Raw genomic sequence first — 25,858 nt, 5'->3', positions numbered from 1 at the left:
AGACAGACAGACACACACACACACAAAGACAAAAAAACACAGCCAGTTAAAATAGTATTAATACTAGAAAAGAGATTGGTTAAGTGAATAAAAACCTTTCAGAGCCGGGCGGTGGTGGCACACGCCTTTAATCCCAGCACTCGGGAGGCAGAGCCAGGCGGATCTCTGTGAGTTCGAGGCCAGCCTGGGCTACCAAGTGAGTTCCAGGAAAGGCGCAAAGCTACACAGAGAAACCCTGTTTCGAAAAACCAAAAAAAAAAAAAACAAAAAAACAAAAAAACCTTTCAGATACAAAAACAAAAACAAAAAGAAATTTATTTACTGCTTATTACATTTTAGGCATTTTTAGAGGAAAAGTTACTAAAATGAAAAATGTTTCAAGTTCCAAATACCAAGTCAAATCTTTCAACTGTAAGTTTAAATATCCCATTTTGCCTGTCAAGATATATCAAAACTGGAGGAATGGAGACGAGTTAGTGGCTGAAATCACTGCTTTTTCAGAGGACCCAGGTTCAGTTCTAAGCACCCACATGGTAGCTCACAATCCCCGAAAGCTCCAGCTCCAGGTGATCTGAGCACTCTTCTGACCTCCACAGGCTTATACACACATAGTACAAATACACATACACTCAAGACACACACATATATACACATAGAATAAAATATAAATAATTAAAAATACATATCAAAATTTGGCTGGGGATATAGCTCAGAACTTCAATACTAACATGAACATGGCCTTTTAATCCCTAACAAGCAAAATAAAAATCATCATTAATTATTTTCTCATATACTACACAAGCATCATTTAATTTAAAACTTGGGGCTGGAAAGACGGCTCAGTGGTTGAGAGTACTAGATGCTCTTTCAGAGTGTCTGAATTAAACTCTCTGAACCCACGTGGCACTGCAGAACTGTAACTCTGGTTCCAGAAGATCCAGTGCCCTGTCCTGGCCTCTCTGTCACTGCACACACGTGGGTCCACAGACACACATGCAGGAGAAACACCCATATACATAAAATAAAAAATAACAAATAACATCTCAAAAAGCAAACCAAAAAACCAACTCTAGCCTCGGGTAATTAAACACATTTTCAGAGAAGATGGTCTGGGACAACTCCCCGCTCCTCCTCAATACACTATCTTGCTTTTATGTAAAAATACTTTTGAAGCCAGTTCTCTGTAATATATGAGCTATTATGATTACATCTTAAAAATAAAATACCAGGCCTAGTGTGGTGACACATGTCTACAATCCCAGTACTCTGGAAGTAGTAGAATCAGGAAATCCAGAAGCTCAAGTTGAGCTAAACCTAAATTTGAGACTAGCTTGTCTCAAAAAAAAATCAAAAATTAAACGACAACAACAACAAAAAAATCAGGGATCAGGGTATAGCTCAGTGGTAAATCAAGTAGTCGGCACATATGAGTCCCTGGATTTAATCTGTAATACCAACCTCCCCACCAAAAAAAAGTCACTAAGTACATATGATATAACAAGATTAAACATACCAATGCAAGTAGTTAATGGAATAGCTCCAGTGATCTTCAATATGCCAGCAAAAAGAAGAAAAACACATCCCCACATACAGCCATGGCACTTTCATACCAGAAATGTCCACATTAATATGTGCAAGAACAGACTGTTCCAGAACAGGCATGTTATTCAAATTCCAACCAGAAAGTGCATATTCCTATAAAAGAAAAAAAAATCAGAGTTTACAAGTGTTAAACAAAAATCTTTTTTTAAAAAATATTTATTTATTATGTATATAGTGTTCTGTCTGCATGTTTGCCTACAGGCCAGAAGAGGGCACCAGATCTCATTACAGATGGTTGTGAGCCACCATGTGGTTGCTGGGAATTGAACTCAGGACCTCTGGAAGAGCAGCCAGTGCCCTTAACTGTTGAGCCATCTCTCCAGCCCCTAAACAAAAAACTTAAGAGAATCTTTCGAAAAAGGCAAATATTTCATAATACATACTATCATCCAGTGCATATAATCTACTCTTTGTAACTCACAGCAAATCTACAACTCATCTACTAATCTAACTAATGCACCTACAATTAATTTAAATAAATATTTGGTATCTAAATATCTACACAAACTTTTTAAGGTTCTAAAGACATATCCCGTTATTTCTAGTTTACTCTGAAACACATGAGCAAAGTTACAGTAAAAAAGTGTGCCCCATGTAAGCAGATTGCTTTTATATTTCTACTATACCCCAGCAGCATAACTTTCCAGAATGATTATTACAGTATACAGAATGCTAGACACTGACAGGATATATAATCCTGAATTTATAGCACTGTATGAAGTTGGTATAATGCAGAATGTCATTATACTATCTTCCTTCACCAGAAATACATCAGGAAAAACTGGATAAAATTTAAGATTAACAAAGAAACTTATGGAGCTGGAGCAAAGGCTCAGTGGTTAAGACCACTGGCTGCTCTTCCAGAGGACCAGGTTCAATTCCCAGCACCCATATGGCAGTTCACAACTGTCTGCAACTACAGGTCCAGGGAATCCAACATCCTCACACAGACATGAATGAAGACAAAACACTAGTGTACAAAAAAATAAAAAACAAACACACACATGAAACTTATTTCATAGATGAACTTGAAAAACATGAAAATTCCTAGTTTCTAGAGACAGAAATGAAGCAAACACAGAATATAAAAGGTATTGTCAGCCAAGCATTGGTGGCACACGCCTTTAATCCCAGTACTCTGGAGGCAAAGGCAAGAAAATCTTTGTGAGTTCGATGCCAGCCCAGTCTATACAGCAAGACCTAGGAGATTCAGGGCTATATAGAGAGACCCCGCCAAACAAACAAACAAATAAATAAATAGTTGGTAATTGAATGTGGATATGGGTAGACAGCTATTATTTCTTTTCTTTTCTAAGTTTCTATAAGAACAAAAAATTTAAACTCTGAGTGAAGTGGCATATGCCTATAATCCCAGCATTTAGGAAGCTAAGGCAAGAGGATCACAAGTTCAAAGCCAAGAAAAACTGTATAGTGTAACCCTGCCTCAAAAAAAATAAAATAAAAAATAAAAAAATCCCAAACCCTTAAAGTAAGAGGGAAAATAAATTATCCATCACAAAGCTAACCAGAAAACTTGTCAACTCTAAGACAGGTATCAGAAAGTTACATATAAAACAACATAAAGAATAGAAACCAGGGGCTGGAGAGATGGCTCAGAGGTTAAGAGCACCGACTGCTCTTCCAGAGGTCCTGAGTTCAATTCCCAGCAACCACATGGTGGCTCACAACCATCTGTAATGAGATCTGGAGCCTTCTTCTGTATACATAATAAATAAATAAATCTTTAAAAAAAAAAAAAGAATAGAAACCAGGCCAAGCAGTGGTGGCACACACCTTTAATCCCAGCACTCAGGAGGCAGAGCCAGGCAGGTCTCAGTGAGTTCCAGGCCAGGCGCCAAAGCTACACAGAGAAACTCTGTCTCAAAAAAACCAAAAGAAAAAGAGAAAGAAAGAAAGAAAGAAAGAAAGAAAGAAAGAAAGAAAGAAAGAAAGAAAGAAAGAAAGAAAGAAAAGGAAAAGAAAAAAAGAAACCAGTATTATAGCAGTGCATGTTAGTAACTCCAGCAAACAAAGTATAGGTAAGATGAATCATATCCACATGGTGTTTTAAGTCACCCAGGAGTATATAGGGAGACTCTGGCTCCAAACAGAATTTTAAATGAAAATTAAGGAAACGACAAAAGTATACTTAAGAATCAAAGGGGATAGAATATGAAAGTCCTACATACATTTAATTAAGAATAAATCTCAGTGAGAAATATCAAAGAAGATGGGCAGTGGCATCCATACACCAGAGGCTGAAGCAGGAGAGAATCCTGAGGTTGAGGAACTACAAAATGGTGAGAAAGGCAAGAGGGAGTAAGCCATTTCTCCAGCACTACAATAAAAATTCTAATATGCTAAAATAAAAAAATAAAGAAAGGGAAAAAAGAAAAAGAAAAAAAGAAATTGGAGGCCAAGTGGTGGTGGTGCATGCTTTTTTTTTTTAATGATGTATTTATTTGCATTGGTGTTTGCCTACATGTGTGTCTGTGTAAGGGTGTTGGATCCCTTGGAACTGGAATTATAGACAGTTGTGAGCTGCCATGTAGGTACTGGGAATCGAACCTAGGTCCTCTGGAAGAGGAGCCAGTGCTCTTAACCACTGAACCACCTCTCCAGTCCCGGCACATGCCTTTAATCCCAGCACTTGGGAGGCAGGGAGTTCAAGGGATACTATTCACTAGTAAACCTAGCTGAAGAGAAAAAGTCTATAAAAAAAAAATTATTAACACAAGGCAATTAATTGGAAGAGAATATTTTATCTTCAAGAGTCAATGAAGAGTAATTAACATGGGTTTGAGGTACAGGAAAAAATCATGGAAAAGCAAGGACTAGAGTTGAGTCTTGAAGGATCTATGAAGTTTGAATAGGGGACTAGAGGCATTGTTTAGTGGTCTAACACATACTTACTTGTATATATAAGACTCTGGGTTCCATCTCCAGTATAAAAAAAAAATTTTTTTCAGTTACCATTATAGGAAAGAAACAGACTTTGTGTGCACAAAGTACTGATGTAATCACATCACTTGAGCTAGAAGGGAAGCAAGAGGATCTAGAGCAGTGGTTCTCAACCTTTCTAATGCTGTGACCCTTTAATACAGTTCCTCAGGTGTGATGACTCCCAACCATAACTAATTTTTCTACTGTTATGAGTAGTAATGTACATATCGGTATTTTCTAATGGTCTTAGGCGACCCCTGTAAAAGGGTTATCTGACCCCCAAAGGGTTTGTGACCCACAGGTTGAGAACCACTGATCTGGAATTTAAAGTCATCAGTCAGTTTCAAATTCGTGGTAAATATTGGTTATCTTTCTCAATTGCTCATCATCTCATCATATTTATTATTTATTTATTTATGAATGAGGTGAGGTTATGTAGCCCTGGCTATCCTAGGTCTTGCTATACCAGGCTGGCATTAAGTCAACACCACCACACTCTGTGCCACCTTATTTTTGGAGATGAGGTTACTTGCTGATCCTGGAGTTCACAGATTGGCCTAGACTGTCTGGTCATCAAGCTGAGGGGTCCTGCTGTCTCCACTAGTGGTGGAATTATAGGCACATTAAGCTATTTCCCCAGTCTTAAATTACTTCCTTCTAACTGAAGGCAATATGCTTAAATTATTGCCAACAATGGAGAAAGAGAAAGTGATCAGTTAAAAGGAAAAAGAAATGGATCTCAATTCAGTTTTATGAATCTTTATGGGGCAAAGATCTAAAAGTAAAAGCATACATGAAATCTTACCAAGCCAGCTCTTGAAAAAAACTTACTGCTGTGGGATGGTCTGTATGTCAAATGTGTTGTTGATTGGTCAATAAATAAATCACTGATTGGTCAGTGGCCAGGCAGGAAGTATAGGCGGGACTAACAGAGAGGAGAATTGAGAGAACAGGAAGCTGGGTGAGGGAGACACTGCCAGCCGCCACCATGACAAGCCGCATGGGAAGATCCCGGTAAGCCACGAGCCATGTGGCAAGGTATAGATTAATGGAAATGGATTAATTTAAGATATAAGAACAGTTAGCAAGAAGCCTGCCACGGCCATACAGTTTGTAAGCAATATAAGCCTCTGTGTTTATTTGGTTGGGTCTGAGTGGCTGTGGGACTGGCGGGTGAGAGAGATTTGTCCTGACTGTGGGCCAGGCAGGAAAACTCAAGCTACAACTTATTTCAGAAATTACCAATAAAACTAATTTTAAAAAATGTGTCACTTTCTTTTTTTATAAAATAATGTCTTACTATATTGCTGAGGCCAGACAAATTCCTAGTGCAAGCAATATTCTTTGCTCAAACGCCTAAGGAGGATTACAGAAGTGCAACAACAAGTACCCAATTACATGCATCTAACTTTCTAGATTTTATTTATGCATGTGTGCCTTCATGTATATATATATATGTGTGTACCATATACATGTCTGGTACCCTCAGAGGCCAGAAGAACATGATGGAGCTCTGGAACAAGCATTCTTAACCACTGAGTCATCTCTCTGGCCCACTTTCTGGATTGGAGAACAGAAAGGCACAAACTTTAAACTAGGGCCAGTGAGATGGCTGTGTGGGGAAAGGTACCTGATGCTAAACCTGACAACCTGAGTAAGAGCCTTGAAATTCTCTCTACAGAAGGAGAGAAGTGACTCTCGTAAGTTGTCCTTTGACTGCCCCACACCATCCTCCAGCATATGGCACACACAAACACAAAACAAAAATGTTTGTGTTTTGTTTTTCCTGGAACTCACTATGTAGACAAGGCTGGCCTCAGAAAGATCTGCCTACCTCTGCCTCCTGAGTGTAATAATTTTTTAAAAACAACTTTCAAATTAGATTAAAATTCTAACTAAATTAGCTTTAACATTTAGAGATAAAATAATTCTTAAGAGATATGTTGAATTTGCTTGTATATGACAGTCTCAGTATGTACCTCAAGCTGACTACTTACAACTTTCCTACCTAGGTTTCCAAATTACTATAATTCTAGGTATGTATACCCATGGCCAGTTCAAAAATCATTGTTTATAAAATCAGAGATTAGCCGGGCGGTGGTGGCGCACGCCTTTAATCCCAGCACTCGGGAGGCAGAGCCAGGAGGATCTCTGTGAGTTCGAGGCCAGCCTGGGCTACCAAGTGAGTTCCAGGAAAGGTACAAAGCTACACAGAGAAACCCTGTCTTGAAAAACCAAAAAAAAAAAAAAATAAAATAAATAAATAAATAAATAAAATCAGAGATTATTTATGTTGTCTAATATTTTTTTTTAAAGATTTATTTATTATGTATACAATGTTCTATCTGCACATATGCTTATAGGCCAGAAGAGGGCACCAGATCTCATTACAGATGGTTGTGAGCCATCATGTGGTTGCTGGGAATTGAACTCGGGACCTCTGGAAGAGCAGTCGGTGCTCTTAACTGCCGAGCCATCTCTCCAGCCCTATGTTGTCTAATCTTACATATATTTTAAACTGGCATTGTCCCTCAACATTAGAGAAAGAATGTTTTCTATGAAAATGCAAAATCAGCTTCAGAGAAAAAAGTTACAGAACGGTATCCACCCACACCTCTTCTTCTGGCAACATCTTTTTCTGACCATCCTTTACAGGAAATCCACTTCCAAAATCTTTTGAAGAGATATCAGCTCCATACTCTACAATAACATCTTCTTCAATGCTACTCACTAGCCGCCAGAATTCCTTTTCTACTAGTTCTGTAGGAACCATCTATAAAAAAAAACAAAGATGATAATTAACTCATTGTAACTATAATCCCCTAAAACATAAAATATACAGACCAACTGTACAAAAACATGATATAAACAAACGAATCACCACATATATCAAAGCAGAATTAATTCCTGTATTTCTCCACTGAGAAAAGGGAAAAGTAAAAGATAACTAAAATAACCAAAGATAACTAAAAAGCTAAAGATAACTAAAATTTAAACATCAAGATGCTTTTCATACTGGTTGTGGTGGCACACACCTTTGATCTCAGCACCAGGAAGCAGAGGCAGATGGATCTCCTTGATTTCGAGGCCAGTCTGGTCTATATAGTGAGTTCCAGGACAGCCAGGGCTACACAGTGAGACCTCTATCTCAAAAACAACAAAAAAACAAACCAAACCAAAGAGAATGAAATAAAAAAAATAAAAATAAAAATAAAAAAAACAGATTAGCAGGTCCCTAATTTTAAGATTTGGTGTTCTCTAACCTTTTTTATATTGTTCCTGATTTCTACAAAACCTGACAGAAAAAAAATCTTTGTTTCCCTCTAAATGACAGCTACTCACATGGACTGGCATATTGAAATAATCAGATTTAAAATTATCTGCCATCTCTCCAAAGCTTTGAAGTGTATATTCTCTTATAGCTTGCTCAAATCCAAAGGCTTCTCGAGGTTTGTTACATTCCTGGGGGTGAAAAGATATCTGAGGTAAACTCACTGAAATTAAAAAAGAAAGCATTAAAACCCTCACATACCAAAGATTTGAATGGTAGCTAAGTGGTATAATGCTCTCAGGTTCTGGGTTCAATAACCAGCAATACAATAAATAAATATGTCTCAAATATGGCTTTTCTTGATCATTTCTCTAGCTGAAATAAAACTAATCACCCTTACACAGCAAAACAAGTTATCAGTTACTTGCAACACATTAGTTACTTGAACCTAGAATTTCAACTGCATGTTCACTCTTCCAAGATAATGAGACTACTAGAGCTAGTATTATGCTTTGCCTCCAAGATAAACCCCAAGAGGAATACTAACTTGGAATCAAACATAAGGATGCTGACATTCTTAGCATTCATAAAGTAAATAAATACTCACAGAGGAAAGAAAGGCTTGTGTAATTATTCACTGGACTGGTAGGCTATAGCTTCTTCACACTACCAGTCACCAGAAACTCAAATGCCTCTACGTCTTCCGATAGTAATTGAAAGACCATAAAAGCCTCTGACTGCATCTAGATATCCCAAACATTCCCTCTCTCCAGAGACTTATATGACATTTTGTTAAAATAAATACAGACAGGGCATTTCCTAACAACATTATTATCTTTCAGTAAGGCCAGACATGATGGTGCATGTCTGTAATTCTAGCACTCAGGCAGGAGGATCATAAGTTGCAGGTCAGCCAGGGGTACCTAGAAGATCTTGTGCCACCACCACCCCGTTCTGGAGATTTTTTAACAATAACAAACAAGAGACTGGGACAAGCTGTTGGGAACATGTTTACATTACATGCATGGATTACAGTCCTTAGTTTTAAATGGATCTATAACGTTAAGTTTGTACCTCAGCAACACATTTAGGACACCTCCAGTCTCCTTTGGGGACATCAGGTAGTGGTGGAAGTAGACAAAATGTATGATAGCTGTCATCACATCCATCACACAAAAGCAATTTATCTTCATTGTTTCCCCGACCACAAAACATACAAACATAGAGATCAACCTATAAAGAGAAATAAAAATATTTTCTATAGTATATTGTATTTTTTCTCATGAACTACTCCTTAATTAAAATAAATAAAACAATGTACACTAAAAATTAAACAAGCTTAATCCTAAAAAAATCTATTTCAAACAATTCTCCCGAGAACTTCTACAGGTCAATTAGTAAAAATATGAGCAGGTATCAGAAGCTCCACAGTCGTGGCACATGCCTTTAATCTCAGCACTCAGGAGGCAGAGGAATGGATCTCTGTGAGTTTGAGGCCAGCCTGGTCTACAAAGCGACTTTCAGGACAGCCAGAGCTACACAGAAAAACTCTGTCTCAAAAAACAGAAAACAAACAATAACAACAACAACAAAAAAGGTGTCAGAATCAAGAAACACTATAATCTAGGGAATGGAAAATAAGTTTATACTTCAAAACCATCATTCATTCTACATACAAATACTATAATACAGAATGAATACTGAAAACTGCCTATTAAATACCCCACCTTAAGGATTTTTAAGAATCCTTGGAGGGGGGCTAGAGAGATGGCCCAGCGGTTAAGAGCACTGGCTGCTCCTTCGGAGGACCCAGGTGAATTCACAACACCCACATGGCAGCTCCCAACTGTCTGAACTCCAGTTCCAGGGATCTGACATCCTCACATAGACATACAGACAGGCGAAACACCAATGTACATGAAATAAAAATCCATCCATCAATCAATCAATCCATCAATCCATCCATTAATCCTTGGAATCTCCCAGGGTTATCCAACCACCATTAACCGCCCCAGTAGATACCAAAACCCATGGGTGCTTATATCCTTTTCATAAAATGGCTTAATATTTGTTTATTTCTGTACATAGCCTCCCTCAGAGTAAGTCATCTCTGGATTATTTATATAATTTTATGTAAATGCTTTTGAAATTGCCACACTATGTTGCTTAGTAAATAATGCCAAGAAAAAAAAAATTGGTTATGGTGGGCTTGTTGTGCATGCCTGTGATCCCAGCAGCCAAGACGTTAAGGCAGAATGAGTTCATGTTTAAGGCCACTTAGGCTTCACATTGAGCTCTAGGCCAGCCTGGGCTACACAGCCAGAACCTGTCTCATTTTTTTAAAAAGTCAAAGGAAAGAAAGCAAAGAAAACAAGCTCTGTATTGCTCAGCATAGAGACAATTGATTACTATATGTTTAATGTGTATGGGTTTTTTTGCTGTGAACCACCTGCATGTCTAGTGCTCTCAGAGGCCAAAGGCCGAAGGCGGCATCAGATCCCCAGCAAGTAAAATCACAAACAGTTGTGAGCTGCCGGGTGGGTGGGGGTAGTCAAACTCAGGTCTTCTGGAAGAGAACCCAGTGTGTTTAACCACTGAGCATCTATCCAGCTCCAGAAACAATTTTTAAAAGTTTTCAATCTATATTTGGTTGAACCCATGAAGGCAGAACCTGAAGATACAAAGGGCTAAACTAACTATATACAGATTTACATTCACTTCTTTAACTCAGTCACCCACAGGCGTATGAATTAGGGGAGTGTAGACAAAGCAAAGTTAAATGCTAACCTGAGATTTTCCACGTGTCTTCTAATCAAATGATCTAACTGAACACCATCTATCTATCCAGACACAGTAAGATTAAAAGAGACCCTCTCCCTCCTGACAAACCCCAAAGACTTACAAAGTTAACAGAGAGAGCTCCTTTACGTTGTCGCATCTGCATGTTAAAGGCGTCTGACCTGTTGGTAACTTTTCGTCTTCGGGTGACCTCATCTTGAAATAAAAAGTTATATAATAAAAGTAAAAACTAAAGCTGAGCACTTACTATGGACCACACATTATTTAAAATTATTTAAATTAGATGAAGTCTCACAACATTATGAGGTTGACTGTTACTGTCTGCAGCTGAAGATAAAAAACAAATCAGATAACTTGTTCAAGATCATATAGCCAGTATACAGCGGATTTGGAATTCGAATCTAGCCAAATCCAGGGAGTTAAATCTTGAATGACTGCCTACATGCAGTACTTACTACATACTGTCTGCATGTATGCTTTAGAGGAGCTCCCAAGTTAGTCCTAGCTTTTTCTTTAAGACCACCACAGACAAAACAATAATTTTAAGAATGGCACAGGTCAGGAATGGTGTGCACACCTTTAATTCCAGCACTCAGGAGGTAGAGCAGGCAGATTTGTATGAGTTTGAAGCCAGACTGGTCTACAGAGCAAGTTCTAGGACAGCCATAGCTACCCAGTAAAACCCTGACACAAAATACAAAAGAGTAGAGCTAGGGAACAGTGGCTCACATCTGTAATCTCAGGCTTGTGAAGAGGATTGCCAGAAAGAATAAAGAAAAGAAACCCACAAAATAAAACAAAGGGTTTTTTTTGTTGGTTTGTTTTTTTAAACAGGGTCTCACAAGCCAGTCGGCTTGGTCTACAGAGGGAGTTCCGGAACAGCCAAGGCTACACAGAGAAACCCTGTCTCAGAAAAAACAAACAAAAAACAAACAAAAAACACAACAAAAAAACAAACAGGGTCTTATAATGTCAGAAATTCTTAAATTCCTTTTTTTTTTTTTTTTTTTTTTTTTTGGTTTTTCAAGACAGGGTTTCTCCATGTAGTTTTGGTGCCTGTCCTGGATCTCTGCCTGCTGAGTGCGGGGATTAAGGGGATGCACCACTGCCTTCAGCTTGAAATACTTAATTCTTAAAAAGAGTAATTTCCGGGCAGCGGTGGCACATGCCTTTATTCCTAGCACTCAGGAGGCAGAGCCAGGCTAATCTCTGTGAGTTCAAGGCCAGTCTGAACTCTACAGAGCAAGATCCAAGACAGGCACCAAAACTACACAGAGAAACCCTGTCTCCAAAAAAACAACAAAAAAAAGAGTAATTTCAAAAAGTATGTCTGGTATTATTATACTGATTGCATGTTGTTGTTTTTTATTTTTTGTAGTACTAGAATTGATTTTGTATATGGTAGGCACATATTCTACCACTGAGCTACATCTCTAGCCTTTTTTAAACGCTACTTTGTATCTCCAAATTGCCCAGATTGGCTGAAAACTCACTGATCTACCTGTTGAACTCAGAGATCCGCCTGGCTCTGCCTCCTGAATGCTGGGATTAAAGGCGTATGCCACTGCTGCCCAGCCTCATTAAATTCTTATAGTCAAATATGCCCAGTATATTGTTCATTAATACAAGTTTTTAAATTAACATGTTATATAAGAATAGTACAACTTGATTTTTGCATCAAGAATTTTACTCACAAAAGTTTTGAATATGGTGCTAAATTAGGCTTTAAAGAAAATTTATTTCAATGGTATCATACCATATAGTGGACAAATTATTTAAAAATTTTAAATGATGGTCAGAGTTTAAAATTCTAACCTCCTCTCAGTATGTTTTCATACTAAAAGTCTGAGAATCCCTTTAATTTAAAAGTAACAACTTTTAGAACACTATGTGACAACCAGTAATCATTATTGAAACTTAACTAGCCTTTAGACACTAAATGAAATTTCCATGTTGTATGATAGACATGGAGGACGATTCTTCTAAAAGTCAAAAAATGCAATGTAATGTTTGTTTCTTACACATTAAATTTAATTATTTGTACCATTAAAAAAATCCAGTCTGCCTACAAACTATGTAGCAAGTTCACAAATGTTAAGAATTCCCAGCACAGAGTGAAATTCAAGCAACAATGTCACAGTACTTCATTTTATACAAGTAATAGATTTTACCTTCTTTATCTTTTGCTCCTACTGCCAGGCCCACAACTTTGGGTCCAGCCCCAAAAATCTGAAGTTTCTTCAGTTCTGTGTTCCTGTTTACTTCTCCAGAGTCTGACTAAAAAGAAAAAAAAAGTGAATATTAGCATAATTACTCTGAATCACACAACTAGTTTTCTTTAAGAGACAGGGTATCGGCCAGGTGGTGATGGTGCACATCTTTTTTTTGTTTTTGTTTTTTTTGTTGTTGTTGTTTTTGTTTTTGTTTTTTGAGACAGGGTTTCTCTGTGTAGCTTTGGAGCCTGTCCTGGAACTCACTCTGTAGCCCAGGCTGACCTTGAACTCACAGAGATCCGCCTGCCTCTACCTCCCGAGTGCTGGGATTAAAGGTGTGCGCCACCACCGCCCGGCAAGCATCAGGTACTCTTAACCTAAACCATCTCTCCAGCCCTAACCAGGCATCATCAGTGCAGAGGGCACTAGATCCCTTGGAGCTAGTTAGCACTGGGACCTGAAAATAAAAAACGATTCCAAGTCAGGGAGACAGACAACAATCTTCCACAATATCTAGGAAGAAGATGGCAGTTGTGGAAAAGGAGAGGGAAAGGGATCACACTAGAACAGCAGACTGAGAGTGTGGAAAAGCCACTGGCTGTATTTCTTTGATGGGAAGCTGTAACATATATGTCAGTAAACTTTCATGTATTGTTTGAGCTCACTTCTTAGACACTAGCTCTGGAAACAGGATTAAGTCATCCACTGCAAATCCAAATCCAATCACATTTGTCTCAGTGTTCTCTAATGTTCTGTCTGGGATGGGCTATCATCCTAACTCTGCGACAGTGACTGAAGAGAAAAGCAAACACCCCAAGAGTAAATCATGTCCTTGAAAACTGCCAGAAGAAATCTTATAAGAGATATTTATCTCATAATATAAAAGTACCTGCAGTAGGACAAAGTAACCAGAATTTCAACATAAGCAGCTCATCCATGGAGAGGGAGAAAGCTCAATCAGGAACTCCACCTGACTTGCTTCAACTTCCCCAGTCAGGTTCTCCTGGATGTTCTGAGCACCCAATTTGAGGATGCCATCTCTAGTTACTATTTGTTCTTTTCCTTGGAAACCTGACCTGAGGGGATACTGTGCTTTGAGATCCTAGATGGGTAAAAGCAGCTGCCTGCCTTAATGGGGCTTGCTCAGTCAGCTTTTTCAACACGTTAGGAAGTCCCCAATTTAACTCTAGTTTCTACTGTTATTTGTACTTTTACTCAGAAGCCTCACCTGAGCACCCACTCTGCTCTCTCTATTGGGAACTCCAGATGGCGGCCTCAATGGGGCTTCCCCAGTCAGTTCCTGATGGATTTTTTTTTTTTTTGAAGACTCGTTTATTTGTGTTTCTGTATACATGTACATGTACATATCCTGAGAGGCCATCAGAGGGCACTGGATCCCTTAGAATTGGAGTTACAGTCATTTATGGAAGCTGGGATTCAAACTCCAGTCCTCATGACTGAGCAGCAACCACTCTTAACTGCTGGATGTTTTGAACATCCAAATTCATGATGTTTTGCTATCAAAACACTTGCTGTTTATTCTTTTATTTTTGTTTGCTATATACTTAACAAACTGAACTCACTCAAAAACCGAAGCATGGACATTGTAGATCATTCTCAGGACCATACAGAACAGAAGCAAACCCCATCTCTGGGAGATAAAATCTGAAATCAGGAACCTGTAGCTAGTGAACGGCTTAGCACCCAGAGTAGGCTATCAGCAGGACTGAGAACACTGACCTAGCACCAGCTGATCACTAGACTGCAGCAATCTCTGCTTTCCTCCAGTGGCTCACTGCAGGCCAGGCTGGAGAGCACTGACATTAGCAAACACAAGAAGGGTTCTTCAGTTCTCTCAGGCCAATGAAGATCTCTGTGCTACTCGCTTTTCCCTTTTCCCAAGGAATTGACAGCACCCTGGCTTGTGATATAGACCATTCACAGTCAACCTTAGTCTCTGGAGAGAATGAGAAAGGTTCACAAAGGAGAGATGTTGCCCCTCGCTCCACTCCCTTGGTTTTTGGAAAGCATCTCACTAAACTGGCTTATAAATCACGACAAACTTCCTGTCTTAGTCTCCAAAGTAGTATATGCCACCATGTTTGGCTTAAAGAACTGCTGTTTGTCAATACTGGGTTTGTCAATACAAGGACCTCCTGCAGCATGCTAAGCAAGCACTCTGCTACTGAACTAAATTCTCAGCTCTGAGAAAAATGCAGCCCTAAGGGACAACTGACTCTTTACCATCCCCAGGTTCACATCAAGCCCGAGCAGTAGGTAAAACAAAACTCTGACTTCAACAACATCCCACCTCACCTGGCAGAAGCTACTCAGAAGGCTGAGGCAGAAGAATTTCAAGTTCAAGGCCTACTTGTGCTTTAGATATTTTCAATGCCAGGATAGGCAATACAAAAAGACCTAGTTTCAAAATAGTGAAAGAGAAGCTGGGAGAGAGATAGAGGCTACAGAGAAGGTTCAAAAGTTAAGAACACTGACTGTTCTTCCAGAGCACCTAGATTAGATTCCCAACATCTGCATGGCAGCTCACAAACATTTGTAACTCCAGTTCCATGGGATCCAACACCCTCACCCCACCTCCAAGGGAACCAGGCAAGCATGTGGTGCACAGATATACACGCCATAATTAAATTAAAAAGAAAATAGGTTCTGAGACCTAGGGAGGCTGGTTCAGTGTGTAAAGAGATTTCTGTACAAGAATGAGGATCTGAGTTTGGATCCTTAGCACCCATGTAAAAAACTAGGTGTGTTGTGGTGGATTCCTTTAATTCCAAGGCTGGAAAGCAAAGAAATGAGGATACAGGGCCTGCTGACTAGCTAATTTAGTCAATTTGAGGGCTACAGTTTCAGTGAGAGACCCTGTTTCAAAAGATAAAGTAGCATTTAAAGGTACTGATATACACCTTTAATCCCAGCACATAGAGGCAGAGGCAGGTTATGAGTTAGAAAGTTCTAGGAAAGTCAAGGATACATAAAGAGACCCTGTTTCAAAAAAAAAAAAAAAGGGTGATATTAAGTTAGAGTAACTACAGAAGATCCAACACTGGTCTCTGGCCTCCACATACTTGCATATCCACCAATATACATGAGCACATTCACACATATACATGCACACAGAAAAATATACCGCTTTTAAAAGAATAATGGGTGAAAAAAAATAGGGCTGTGTGTGGTGGCACACCCCTTTAGTCCCAGCACTAGGGAGGCAGAGGCAGGTGGATCTCTATCAGTTTGGGAGGTCAGCCTGATCTACATAGTGAGTTTCAGGCCAGTCAGAGCTACACAGTGAGACCCTACCTCAAAAAATAGAACTAGTGCACGCCTTTAATTTCAGCACTTGGGAGGCGGAAGCAGGTGGATCTCTGTGAGTTTGAGGCAGAGTTCCAGGATAGCTAAGGCTGTTACACAGAGAAACTGTCTTGAGAAACAAACAAACTAACTAACTAACTGACTAAACAAAAATAAATAAGTAAAATGTTCTTTTCTATTGCTAACTATGGAAATTAAGATATGTAAAAATTCATCAACATGGCGGGCTGGAGAGATGGCTCAGAGGTTAAGAACACTGGCTGTTCTTCCAGAGGTTCAATTCCCAACAACCACATGGTGGCTCACAACCATTTATAATGAGACCTGGTGCCCTCTTCTGGTGTGCAGGCATATACACAGAACACTGGATACATAATAAACACGCCTATGAAACTGGCAGTATAGTGACCCTTTGTCATCCCTGTCAAAAACTGCCAAAATTAAGTTTTCTAAGTCAAATCACACTGAATTTCACAACTTCTCCATTCACTTGAAAAGGGAGAAAATATGCCTTTTCAAGTATTAAACAACTGTTTATGAATGACCTTCTATGACCAGAAAATTACTCACATGGTCAAAATGCACTGAAAACTTAAACTTTAGCCAGGCGGCGGTGGCGTGTGCCTTTAATCCCAGCACTCGGGAGGCAGAGCCAGGCGGATCTCTGAGTTTGAGGCCAGCCTGGTCTACAGAGCAAGATCCAGGACAGGCACCAAAACTACACAGGGAAACCCTGTCTTGAAAAACAAACAAACAAAAAACAAAAAAAACAAAACTTAACTTTAGGCCAGGAACAGTGGGACATATCTTTAATCCTAGCACTCGTGAGGTAGAGACAGGTAGATCTCTGTGAGTTCGAGGACAGCCTGATTTACAAAGCAAGTTCCAAGACAGCCAGGGCTCTTACACAGCGAAGCCCGGTGACAAAAATCCAAACAGAAAAAAATGATCCATGGAGTCAGGCAGTGGTGGCGAACGACTTTAATCCCAACACTTGAGAGGCAGAGGAATCTCTGGGTTCCAGGCTAGCCAGGTCTACAGAGTGAGTTCTAGGACAATAGCCAAGGCTACACAGAAAAACCCTGTCTCAAAAAACCAACGGCAGGGCTGGAGAGATGGCTCAAAGGTTAAGAGCACTGGCTTCTCCTTCCAGAGGTCTCGAGTTCAATTCTCAGTTCACATGGTGGCTCACAACCATCTATAATGAGATCTAGTACCCTCTCCTGGTGTGTATACATGCAGGCAGAACACTGTATACATAATAAATAAATAAATCTTAAAAAAAAAAAGTTAAAAAAAAAAGACCCAAAACATCCCAACAACAACAAAGGGCCATGGGGGGCTCCTGAAGATGGCTCACCAAGTAAAGGCACTTCTCATCAGGCAAGCATGACAACCTGAGTTGTGTCTTGGGACACACATGATAGGAGAGAATTGACTTTCAAAAATTGTCCTCACATTATATACTATGGTATGCACGTGCACGCATGCACGCAAAACTTTTAAACAGCCCATGGACAGTGAAAAGTACCTGAGACTTGACGCGTCTTGTTCTCTTTGGTGGAATATTCATTCTTGTTCCCCGCTCTGGGGAAGGCTGGATATCAGTACTGAGAACCTCAGCCTCAACTTTTTCTTTAATATCTAAATCTGGCATTTGTACACCCTTAAAGAGAAGGACACAAAACGAGAGAAAATTTACTAATAAAACAAGTTTGAGAATGAGTGGAAAATTAGCAAATTTCCAGTAAGTCCCTAACACTACATTAAATCAGATGGCAATCCTGACCTCAAATTCAACTACAGGCTCAAAGCAATTCCTGACAAAGCCAACTTGTGTTTTGCTTTTCAGAGTGTCTTATGTATTCCATAAGGCACTGGAACTGGCCTGGAACTCTCTACGTAGCAGAGAATGATTCTGAAGTTCTGATCTTCTAGGATTACAGGCATGCACCAATACACCAAGCTACCAACGGGCTTTGTTTGTATTTTTCAACATGCCCAGCAGGATTTCTTTTTATGGAAATTGAAAGCAAACACTAAAATATATATAAAAATGCAAACTGTTTGAAAATAATGAAAAGGAACAAAATTAGAGAACTTACACTACTAGGTATCAAAATTTACTATAAAACAACAATACTAAAGAGAGTGCACTGGGGGCTAGAGATGGCTCTGCAGTTAAGACCATGTACTGTTCTTGCAGAGGACCCAAGTATGGTTCCCAACAACCACAGCTCTCAACTGCCTATGACTCCAGCTCCTGAAGGATCCAACTTTTCTGACCTCTGTGGGCACTTGCACTCATTTGCACATACTCACATACAGACATACACAAACAGGACTGGAGAAATGGCTCAGCCATTAAAGGCTAGGTTCACAACCATTACCGAACATGAAAAGACCTTTAAAAACAAAAGAGTATAGTATTGGTAATGGGGTAGACATATAAACAAAAGTTCCTCCTATCTATGGGGAATCTGTTTCAAGCTCTCAGTAAATGTCTGAAACCCTCTATCCTTTTTCTGTACATTTATACTTAGGATACAGTTTAACTTGCATTTTTTTTTTTTTTAATTTTATGTGTGCTGAATGTTTTGCCCTGCATGTCTGGTGCCCTTGAAGGCCAGAGAGAGCACCAGATCCCCAGAAACTGGAGTTTCAGATAGTTGTAAGCTGCCATGCAGGTGGCTAAGAACTGAAGCTGGGTCCTTTGCAAGAGCATTCTGTGACGGAACATCTCTCTGACCCCAAAACTCCAACTTGTAAATTAAGCACAGTAAGATAATGACTATTGCTGGGCATGCAGGCACAGAGGAAAGTATATCTCTGAGGTCTATAGAAGGAGCTCCAAGACAGCCAGGACTACACAAAGAAACCCTGTCTCAAGCGCGCACACACACACACACAAAATCTATAAAAGAAAAAGAAAGCAATGAATTAAATCTTCAAACAGACATCACTATAAAACTGTCAAACAAAGCCGGGCGGTGGTGGCGCACGCCTTTAATCCCAGCACTCGGGAGGCAGAGGCAGGCGGATCTCTGTGAGTTCGAGGCTAGCCTGGGATACCAAGTGAGTTCCAGGAAAGGCGCAAAGCTACACAGAGAAACCCTGTCTCGAAAAACCAAAAAAAAAAACCAAAAAAACAAAAAAAAAAAAAACAAAAACTGTCAAACAGCTACATTATCACAAAATATTTACAAATAATATATTTGAAAAAAAAAATGCATCCAGAATAAATAATGAATCCTTACAAGAGTAGGTCAACAACCCAATTTTAATGAAAAAAGGTATGAGGAGACACTTCATGAAGATTACAATAATGTGGGGGAGCTAGAGATGGCTCATTGGTTGAGAGTACTCTCAGCCACTTGCAGAGGACCTGAGTTCCATTCGCAGCACCTATATGGCAGTTCACAAACCTCTCTAACTCCAGTTCCAGGGGATCTAACATTCTCTTTGGGCTTCCACATGCACCAGGCATGCATGGTGCACATACATTTATATAAGCAAACACTACTACACATAAAATATTTTTTAAAATGTTTTAAAGAAGATTATAATAATAGCTAATATAAACATAAAAGATGCAGTGATATCACTACTCTTTGAGAATTAAAATCAAAATTGCAACCAGAGACCACTACATACACACGAGAATGTTTTTAATCCAAAAAAGTCAATCATAACAAATGCTTGCTAGAACATGGAGAACCCAGATGCCTCTACACTATTGGTGGATGACTACAACACAGCACAGACACTTTAGAAAACATCTTGGCAATTTCTTAAAGACTTAATCATAGAACTAGGGAGATATTTGTCAGTAAAGTATTACCTTTCAAGCAGGATAAACTGAGTTTGATAACCAGAGCTCTCTTTTTAAAAAAAAAAAAAAAAAGGCAGCAGCAGCTGGACAGGGTGAGAAGATAGGGACAGGGACAGGTGACTACTTGGGGCTTGTTGGCTAGCCAGTAAAGCCCACTTGGAAGGCCAATGAGGAAGAAGAGCAATCAAGATTGAGCCATCATACCACCTCAAAAAGTTTAACAAGTTAAAATAAGTTAGACCTGAGCTAGAAGCCTTCTTCGGTTGGCTGGTTTTCACAGTGCTAGAAGGTGCTATACATGCTGCTGCAGAGGCTTATCATCAACAATCATAGGACATGCTTGACTACCAACTTGCCAGACATGATGGGCCTACTAGTATAATAGTGGCATGACAGCTATGGTGGTAACCAATCACTTCATGCTTCACACTTTTTTTTTTTTTTGGTTTTTCGAGACAGGGTTTCTCTTGTGTAGCTTTGCGCCTCTCCTAGAACTCACTTGGTAGCCCAGGCTGGCCTCGAACTCACAGAGATCCGCCTGGCTCTGCCTCCCGAGTGCTGGGATTAAAGGCGTGCGCCACCACCGCCCGGCACTTCACACTTTTTAGAGGACTGTTCCACAGAAGGGAAATCACCTTTGATATTATACAGATAATCAGAACCCTATGGCTGGAAAGGTGTTAGATTTCCCTACTGAGGAATTTACTGCTGTTATTTTGCCAAATGGTCAGGACATGCCTGTCAAATTGCATTGTAAATGTTTATAATCATATATTAGTGCTGCTATCTGCTTTGATCAGAAAAGCTTCCCTTTGCAGTGTGTGGTGGTTCCTGCAAAGACTCATACTTGGTCAAAGTCCTGAGAATAGAGACTATTTAAGGCTTAGGCTCAAAATGAACCTCTGAAACGTCCACTTTAAGGTCTAGGTAACATTAGAAAAGAGGGGTTGGGTCTAGGCATAGCAGCTCACACTTTTAATCCCAGCACTCAGGAAGACAAGGCAGGTGGATCTCTATGAGCTAGAGGGCAATCTAGTCTACACAGTGAGACACTGTCTCGAAAAAACAAAACCAAACAAAACAGACGGAAACCTTTGTCCTGAAACCCTGATTATCTTAAATATGATGACACCCTTCATTGCCATTATCCTTTACCCTGTAAACCACTAGAAATAGGTAACTTTTAAACTTTTTCGTCTCAAAATTTGGTGCTTAGAGAAAGCTATTCTCACTTTGCTATGCATAAACCTATCACTTACAATGAATATCACTTGAAGTTTATACTTGTCAAATAAATTTATCCACTCTAAGAACAATGATGCATCTTACCATAAGGCTGACACCAGACTGGAAAAGCTCATATGGGTAGAGAATTCTTTCATAGTGTGACTTCAAAAGAGACCCAGTTCCTTTTCCTGGCAGATATCCCAAGCGGCTACCCACTTTAGACCATTTCTTCTCTTTGGTGACTATTTCAAAACCTCCTTTGCTGGCAACAATCTGAAAAGGAAACGGGAATTCTTTAGGAAAAGATGTTAGTTCCAAGCATCCCAGCTTCTATAATTTCAAAAAATAGAAGCTTTACCCCCAGAGCTGCTGGTAGGGTGTTTGCCTAGTATGCATAAGTATAGTGATATTTTACTTGTATTAAAATGTTATTTGTATGTTAATAAATAAAGTTGCCCAGGGGTCAGAGCTATTAGCAAGCCATAGGAAAGCAGGGCAGTGGTGACGTATGCTTGCAATCCCAGCACTTGGTAGGCAGAGCTAGGTAAGTCTCTGTGTGTTCAGGGATACAGCCAGTATTGGATACACACACCTTTAATCTCAATACCAACCATAGAAGACCTGGAGGTCTATACAGACAGGCCGTGACGAGGCAGTCATGTGGTTGGGTTTACAACCAATGAGAAGGCAGAACAGAAACTCTATATAAAGACTTTAAAACAGGAAGTAGCTCTGGTTCAGAGAGGTAGGACCACCGCAGGAGGAAGGGTAAGGTTTTAGCTCTTAGCTCTGACCTCTTGGCTTTCTTCTTTGCATTGGTTCTGTGTTTCATATTTAATAAGACGGTTGGTTACTTCTACACATAAGCCCTGAGTTGATCCCCAGTACCAGAAGACCTGGGTGTGGTAGTGCACATCTATAATTCCAGCTTTTAGGAGGTGGAGGTAGTAGGACTTTTGATATTCAAGGTCATCTTTGCCTACATAGTAAGTTGGAGGCCAGACTAGGATACATGAGATCCTGACTTTAAAAATAAAAAAGTAGGCCAGCAAGACAGTTCAGCAGGTAGAATCTTGCTGACAAGCATGTTGATCTGAGTTCCAGCCCTGGAACCCACATGGTAGAAGGAGAAGCAATTCCTACAAGTTGTCCTCTGACCGCCACAAACACTTCATGTCCACCATCGTACAGGTACATACACACAAAATTAATGTTTTAAAGTAAAGTTTCACCAAGTAAGTAAAATTCCAGCATCCTAATTCTATATCTTGTCTGCTAAATATAAAAATTATTCTGGACTTAAAAAATGTATATTTCCTTTTAGTAAACTGATACTCTGTTAACATACAAAATACAATGATTTTTACAAATATCAAACCTTCAAATTAGTGTTATTGGATCTACTTTCAAAGAAATACACTCAAAAGTATTTAATAAATTTTTTTAAGATTTAATTATTTATTATGTATACAGTGTTCCATCTGCATGTATGCACGCAGGCCAGAAGAGGGTACCAGATCTCATTAGAGATGGTTGTGAGCCACCACGTGGTTGGTGGGAATTGAACTCAGGACGACTTCTGGAAGAGGAGCCAGTGCTCTTAACCTCTGAGCCACCTCTCCAGCCCTGTATTTAATAAATTTATACATTGTATATTATGCTGAATGAAAAAAAATACACTAAACTAAAAAACTAATCCTACCCCAAAAAAAATCTCAACTGACAACAAAAAAATTATTTCTGAATCAAGCTATGAGGCTGGAAACATTTCTGTGGTTAAAAGAGCTTGCTGCTCTTGCAGAGGAACAGAGTTTGGTTCTCAACACCCACACTGGAAAGCTCACAAATGCCTGTAAACTCCAGCTGCTCTGGGGATCCACATGTGCATAATACACACAGACACAAACACACACATACATATATGTGTATATATGTATATAAATATATATACAGACACACGAGGGAGGGGATAGTATGCTCAAACTTTGAGCTTATCAGTTATGCATACTCCAACACTCAGGTAAAAGAATCAAAGTTCAAGGTTAACCTCAGCTACATAGTGAATACAAAGCTAGTTTTGAGTCACATAAGACTTTGTTTGAGTATAAATATATTTATGTAATAAAAACCCAAAAATCCTAAAAAAGAGGGCTGGAGAGATGGCTCAGTGTCAGTGGAAATAGGAAGATCAGAAGTTCAAGGTCATCCTGGGCTACTCATTAAGCTGGAGACACATGAGACTCTGTCTATCAGGGAGAAGGGGGGAAAAAAGTTAATATAAGGGACATAAAGTGTTCTAGATTTAAGGTCTTTTTATGCGGAGTATGGTGACATAGGCCTTTAATCCCAGCAGTGCTTGGAAGGCAGAGGCAGGTGGATCTCTGAATTTGAGGACAGCCAGGGCCACACAGAGAAACCCTGTCTTGAAAAACAAAACTAAACAATCTTTTTTATTTATTGGATTTTTCTGATAAAGGGGTGCATATGTACCACAGCACTAACATAAAGGTCAGAGGACAGCTTTGTGGAGCTTATTCTTACTTTCTACCTTCCTTCCTTCATTTGGGTTCCAGCGATAAAAGTCAGGTCATAAAGTGGCACCTTACCCAATGAGCCATCTCATTAGGCTATATTTATTTTTAAGATTTATTTATTTTATGTATACGAGTCCTCTATCTGCATGTACACCTTTATGCCAGAAGAGGGCATCAGATCCTACCATAGATGGTTGTGAGCCACCCTGTGATTGCTGAGAATCGAACTCCGGACCTCTGAAGAACAGGCAGTGCTCTTAACAGCTGTCACTGGGCTATATTTTTAAATATAGCCTGTAGGTCTTTTAGACCCACAAGTCAGAGTAAAAAATTACTATATTACATAGAGCTGAAAAGGGAAAAGCACCATAAACCATATTATTTGGAAACGTAAGAGTTCAAAACCAAAAACATCCCAAAGAACTGCAAGTAATTAGTATGAAGAATATGAATGGGTGTTGAGAAAGGGAATGATTTTCATTTTAAGTCTCATTTATTTTTGTAAAAGCCATCAAGACGGCTCATCACATAGAAGTACCTGCTGGCCTATGCCTAAGAGACTTTGATTACATGGCACCCAGAGTAGAAGGAGAATCAACTCCTGAGAGTTGGCCTCTGACCTCCTCATGTGCGTCATGGCACACAAAAACACGATTTTGTAAAGTAGTGACATTTTTAAAAAACTGTATTCTTTTTTAGAAGTATTACCATGACGAACATTAACAAAACGTTGAGGGATGAAGAGGTAGATGAGTGGTAGCAGGTCTGTCTAGCATGTGTGGTATTTGATTCTAACCCCAGTAACAAAAAAACAAACAAACAATGAATAAATTTGTTGTTTAAAGGGCTAAGGGGCTAGAGATGGATCAGCAGTTAAGACCACTTACAGGAAAAAACAAAACAAAAAACAAAAACAAAAAGCACCAGGGAACCACGGTATTTAAAAAACAAAAAACCACAGAGAAACCCTGTCTCGAAAAACCAAAAAAAAAAAAAAACCTTAAAAGGCATATACCTAACAACTTTGAAATTTATTGCTGGAAGTCAGTATTTTCTCCAGTTTTTTGTTTGAGCCTCTTACCAGAAAACATATTAATTAAATAATCACCCAATGATTGAAAAGAAACAAGACGTTGGACTTAAAAGAGCCCAGTAGAAGCTATAAAAATGTTCTGGATCTTGATCTGGGTAGTAGTTATACAGATGTGTAATACATGAAGATTTACTGAAATGAACATTTCACATCTGTGCACTGTGCCCTACGTTCCATTTAAACGTAAAAGAAAAAAGCTAATGTGGTGAGAAGCAGCACGTGAAGCAGCAGTCTCACAACAGCATTTAAGGAACAACTGTACTATAGCGTATGAACAAAACAAAGAGGGTCTACTTCTGCTTCCATTGTAAGCACTCTCAACGGTTAAGGGAAGACGTCCACTAGCACCTAAAGAATGTACTAAGTATTCTTTAGGTGGGAGTACTGGCTTCTTCCAGAGGCCTCAGGTCTGATTCCTAGCACACCCCCATGTGTTGACTCACAACTCTCTGTTACGGCAGTTCCACAGGATTGGAAACCTTCTTCTGATTTCCAGAGGCACTGCATGCACATGGTACACAGACTTACATGCAGTAAAACACCCAGATACGTAAGATAAAAATATTAAAAACAAAAGACAAAACCCCAATAAATCCTTACAAATTTAACCTTCAACAATATTTTTCTAGTAAGTCCTCGTCAGTATTTAAACAACATACATGAAGCCAGGCATGGTGGTATGGCAGCACATGCTTCTAATGCCAGCACTCAGGAGCAAAGGTGAAAGGATTACCATGAACACTAAGCCACCATAGGCTACATGGTGAGTTCCAGGCCTGTACTACAAAGGTTCAGGCTTTAAAAAAATAAAAAGGCCAAATCCCAAATATTTTATAAGATTTATTCCTAACAAAAGGAATTAGATTTCTCAAGATGCAATTAAAAAATATGAATGACAAATGTGACACTGGCATTCTGATTAGATTACCTCTAAAGAAGAAATGCAATCTAACCTCAGATTAAACCTAGTATTGACTTTTTAATTGGCGGGGGAGGAAAAAAAATCACTGGAAGTTA

The 25,858-nt window shown here is 39.3% G+C and overlaps 1 protein-coding gene across 1 annotated transcript in view; it reads right to left on the bottom strand.

Annotated features, from left to right (window-relative positions):
- The window catches only part of Kdm5a (lysine demethylase 5A), an 85,614-nt gene that overhangs the window by 52,469 nt on the left and 7,287 nt on the right, over positions 1 to 25,858 (bottom strand). The window contains exons 4-11 of the mRNA XM_059258497.1: positions 21,317 to 21,487; positions 17,687 to 17,821; positions 12,787 to 12,892; positions 10,719 to 10,810; positions 8,891 to 9,049; positions 7,888 to 8,007; positions 7,160 to 7,318; positions 1,514 to 1,695 (exon numbers count right to left, since the gene is read on the bottom strand). Coding sequence (XP_059114480.1) covers positions 1,514 to 1,695; positions 7,160 to 7,318; positions 7,888 to 8,007; positions 8,891 to 9,049; positions 10,719 to 10,810; positions 12,787 to 12,892; positions 17,687 to 17,821; positions 21,317 to 21,487 — 1,124 coding nt within the window. The remainder of the gene's footprint in view (positions 1 to 1,513; positions 1,696 to 7,159; positions 7,319 to 7,887; positions 8,008 to 8,890; positions 9,050 to 10,718; positions 10,811 to 12,786; positions 12,893 to 17,686; positions 17,822 to 21,316; positions 21,488 to 25,858) is intronic.

This window comes from Peromyscus eremicus, chromosome 3, assembly GCF_949786415.1.
Source record: "Peromyscus eremicus chromosome 3, PerEre_H2_v1, whole genome shotgun sequence".
In the NCBI taxonomy this organism is placed as follows: Eukaryota; Metazoa; Chordata; class Mammalia; order Rodentia; family Cricetidae; genus Peromyscus; species Peromyscus eremicus.
Note: the sequence above shows the minus strand (reverse complement) of the source record. Positions and strands in the feature narration are given on the sequence as shown.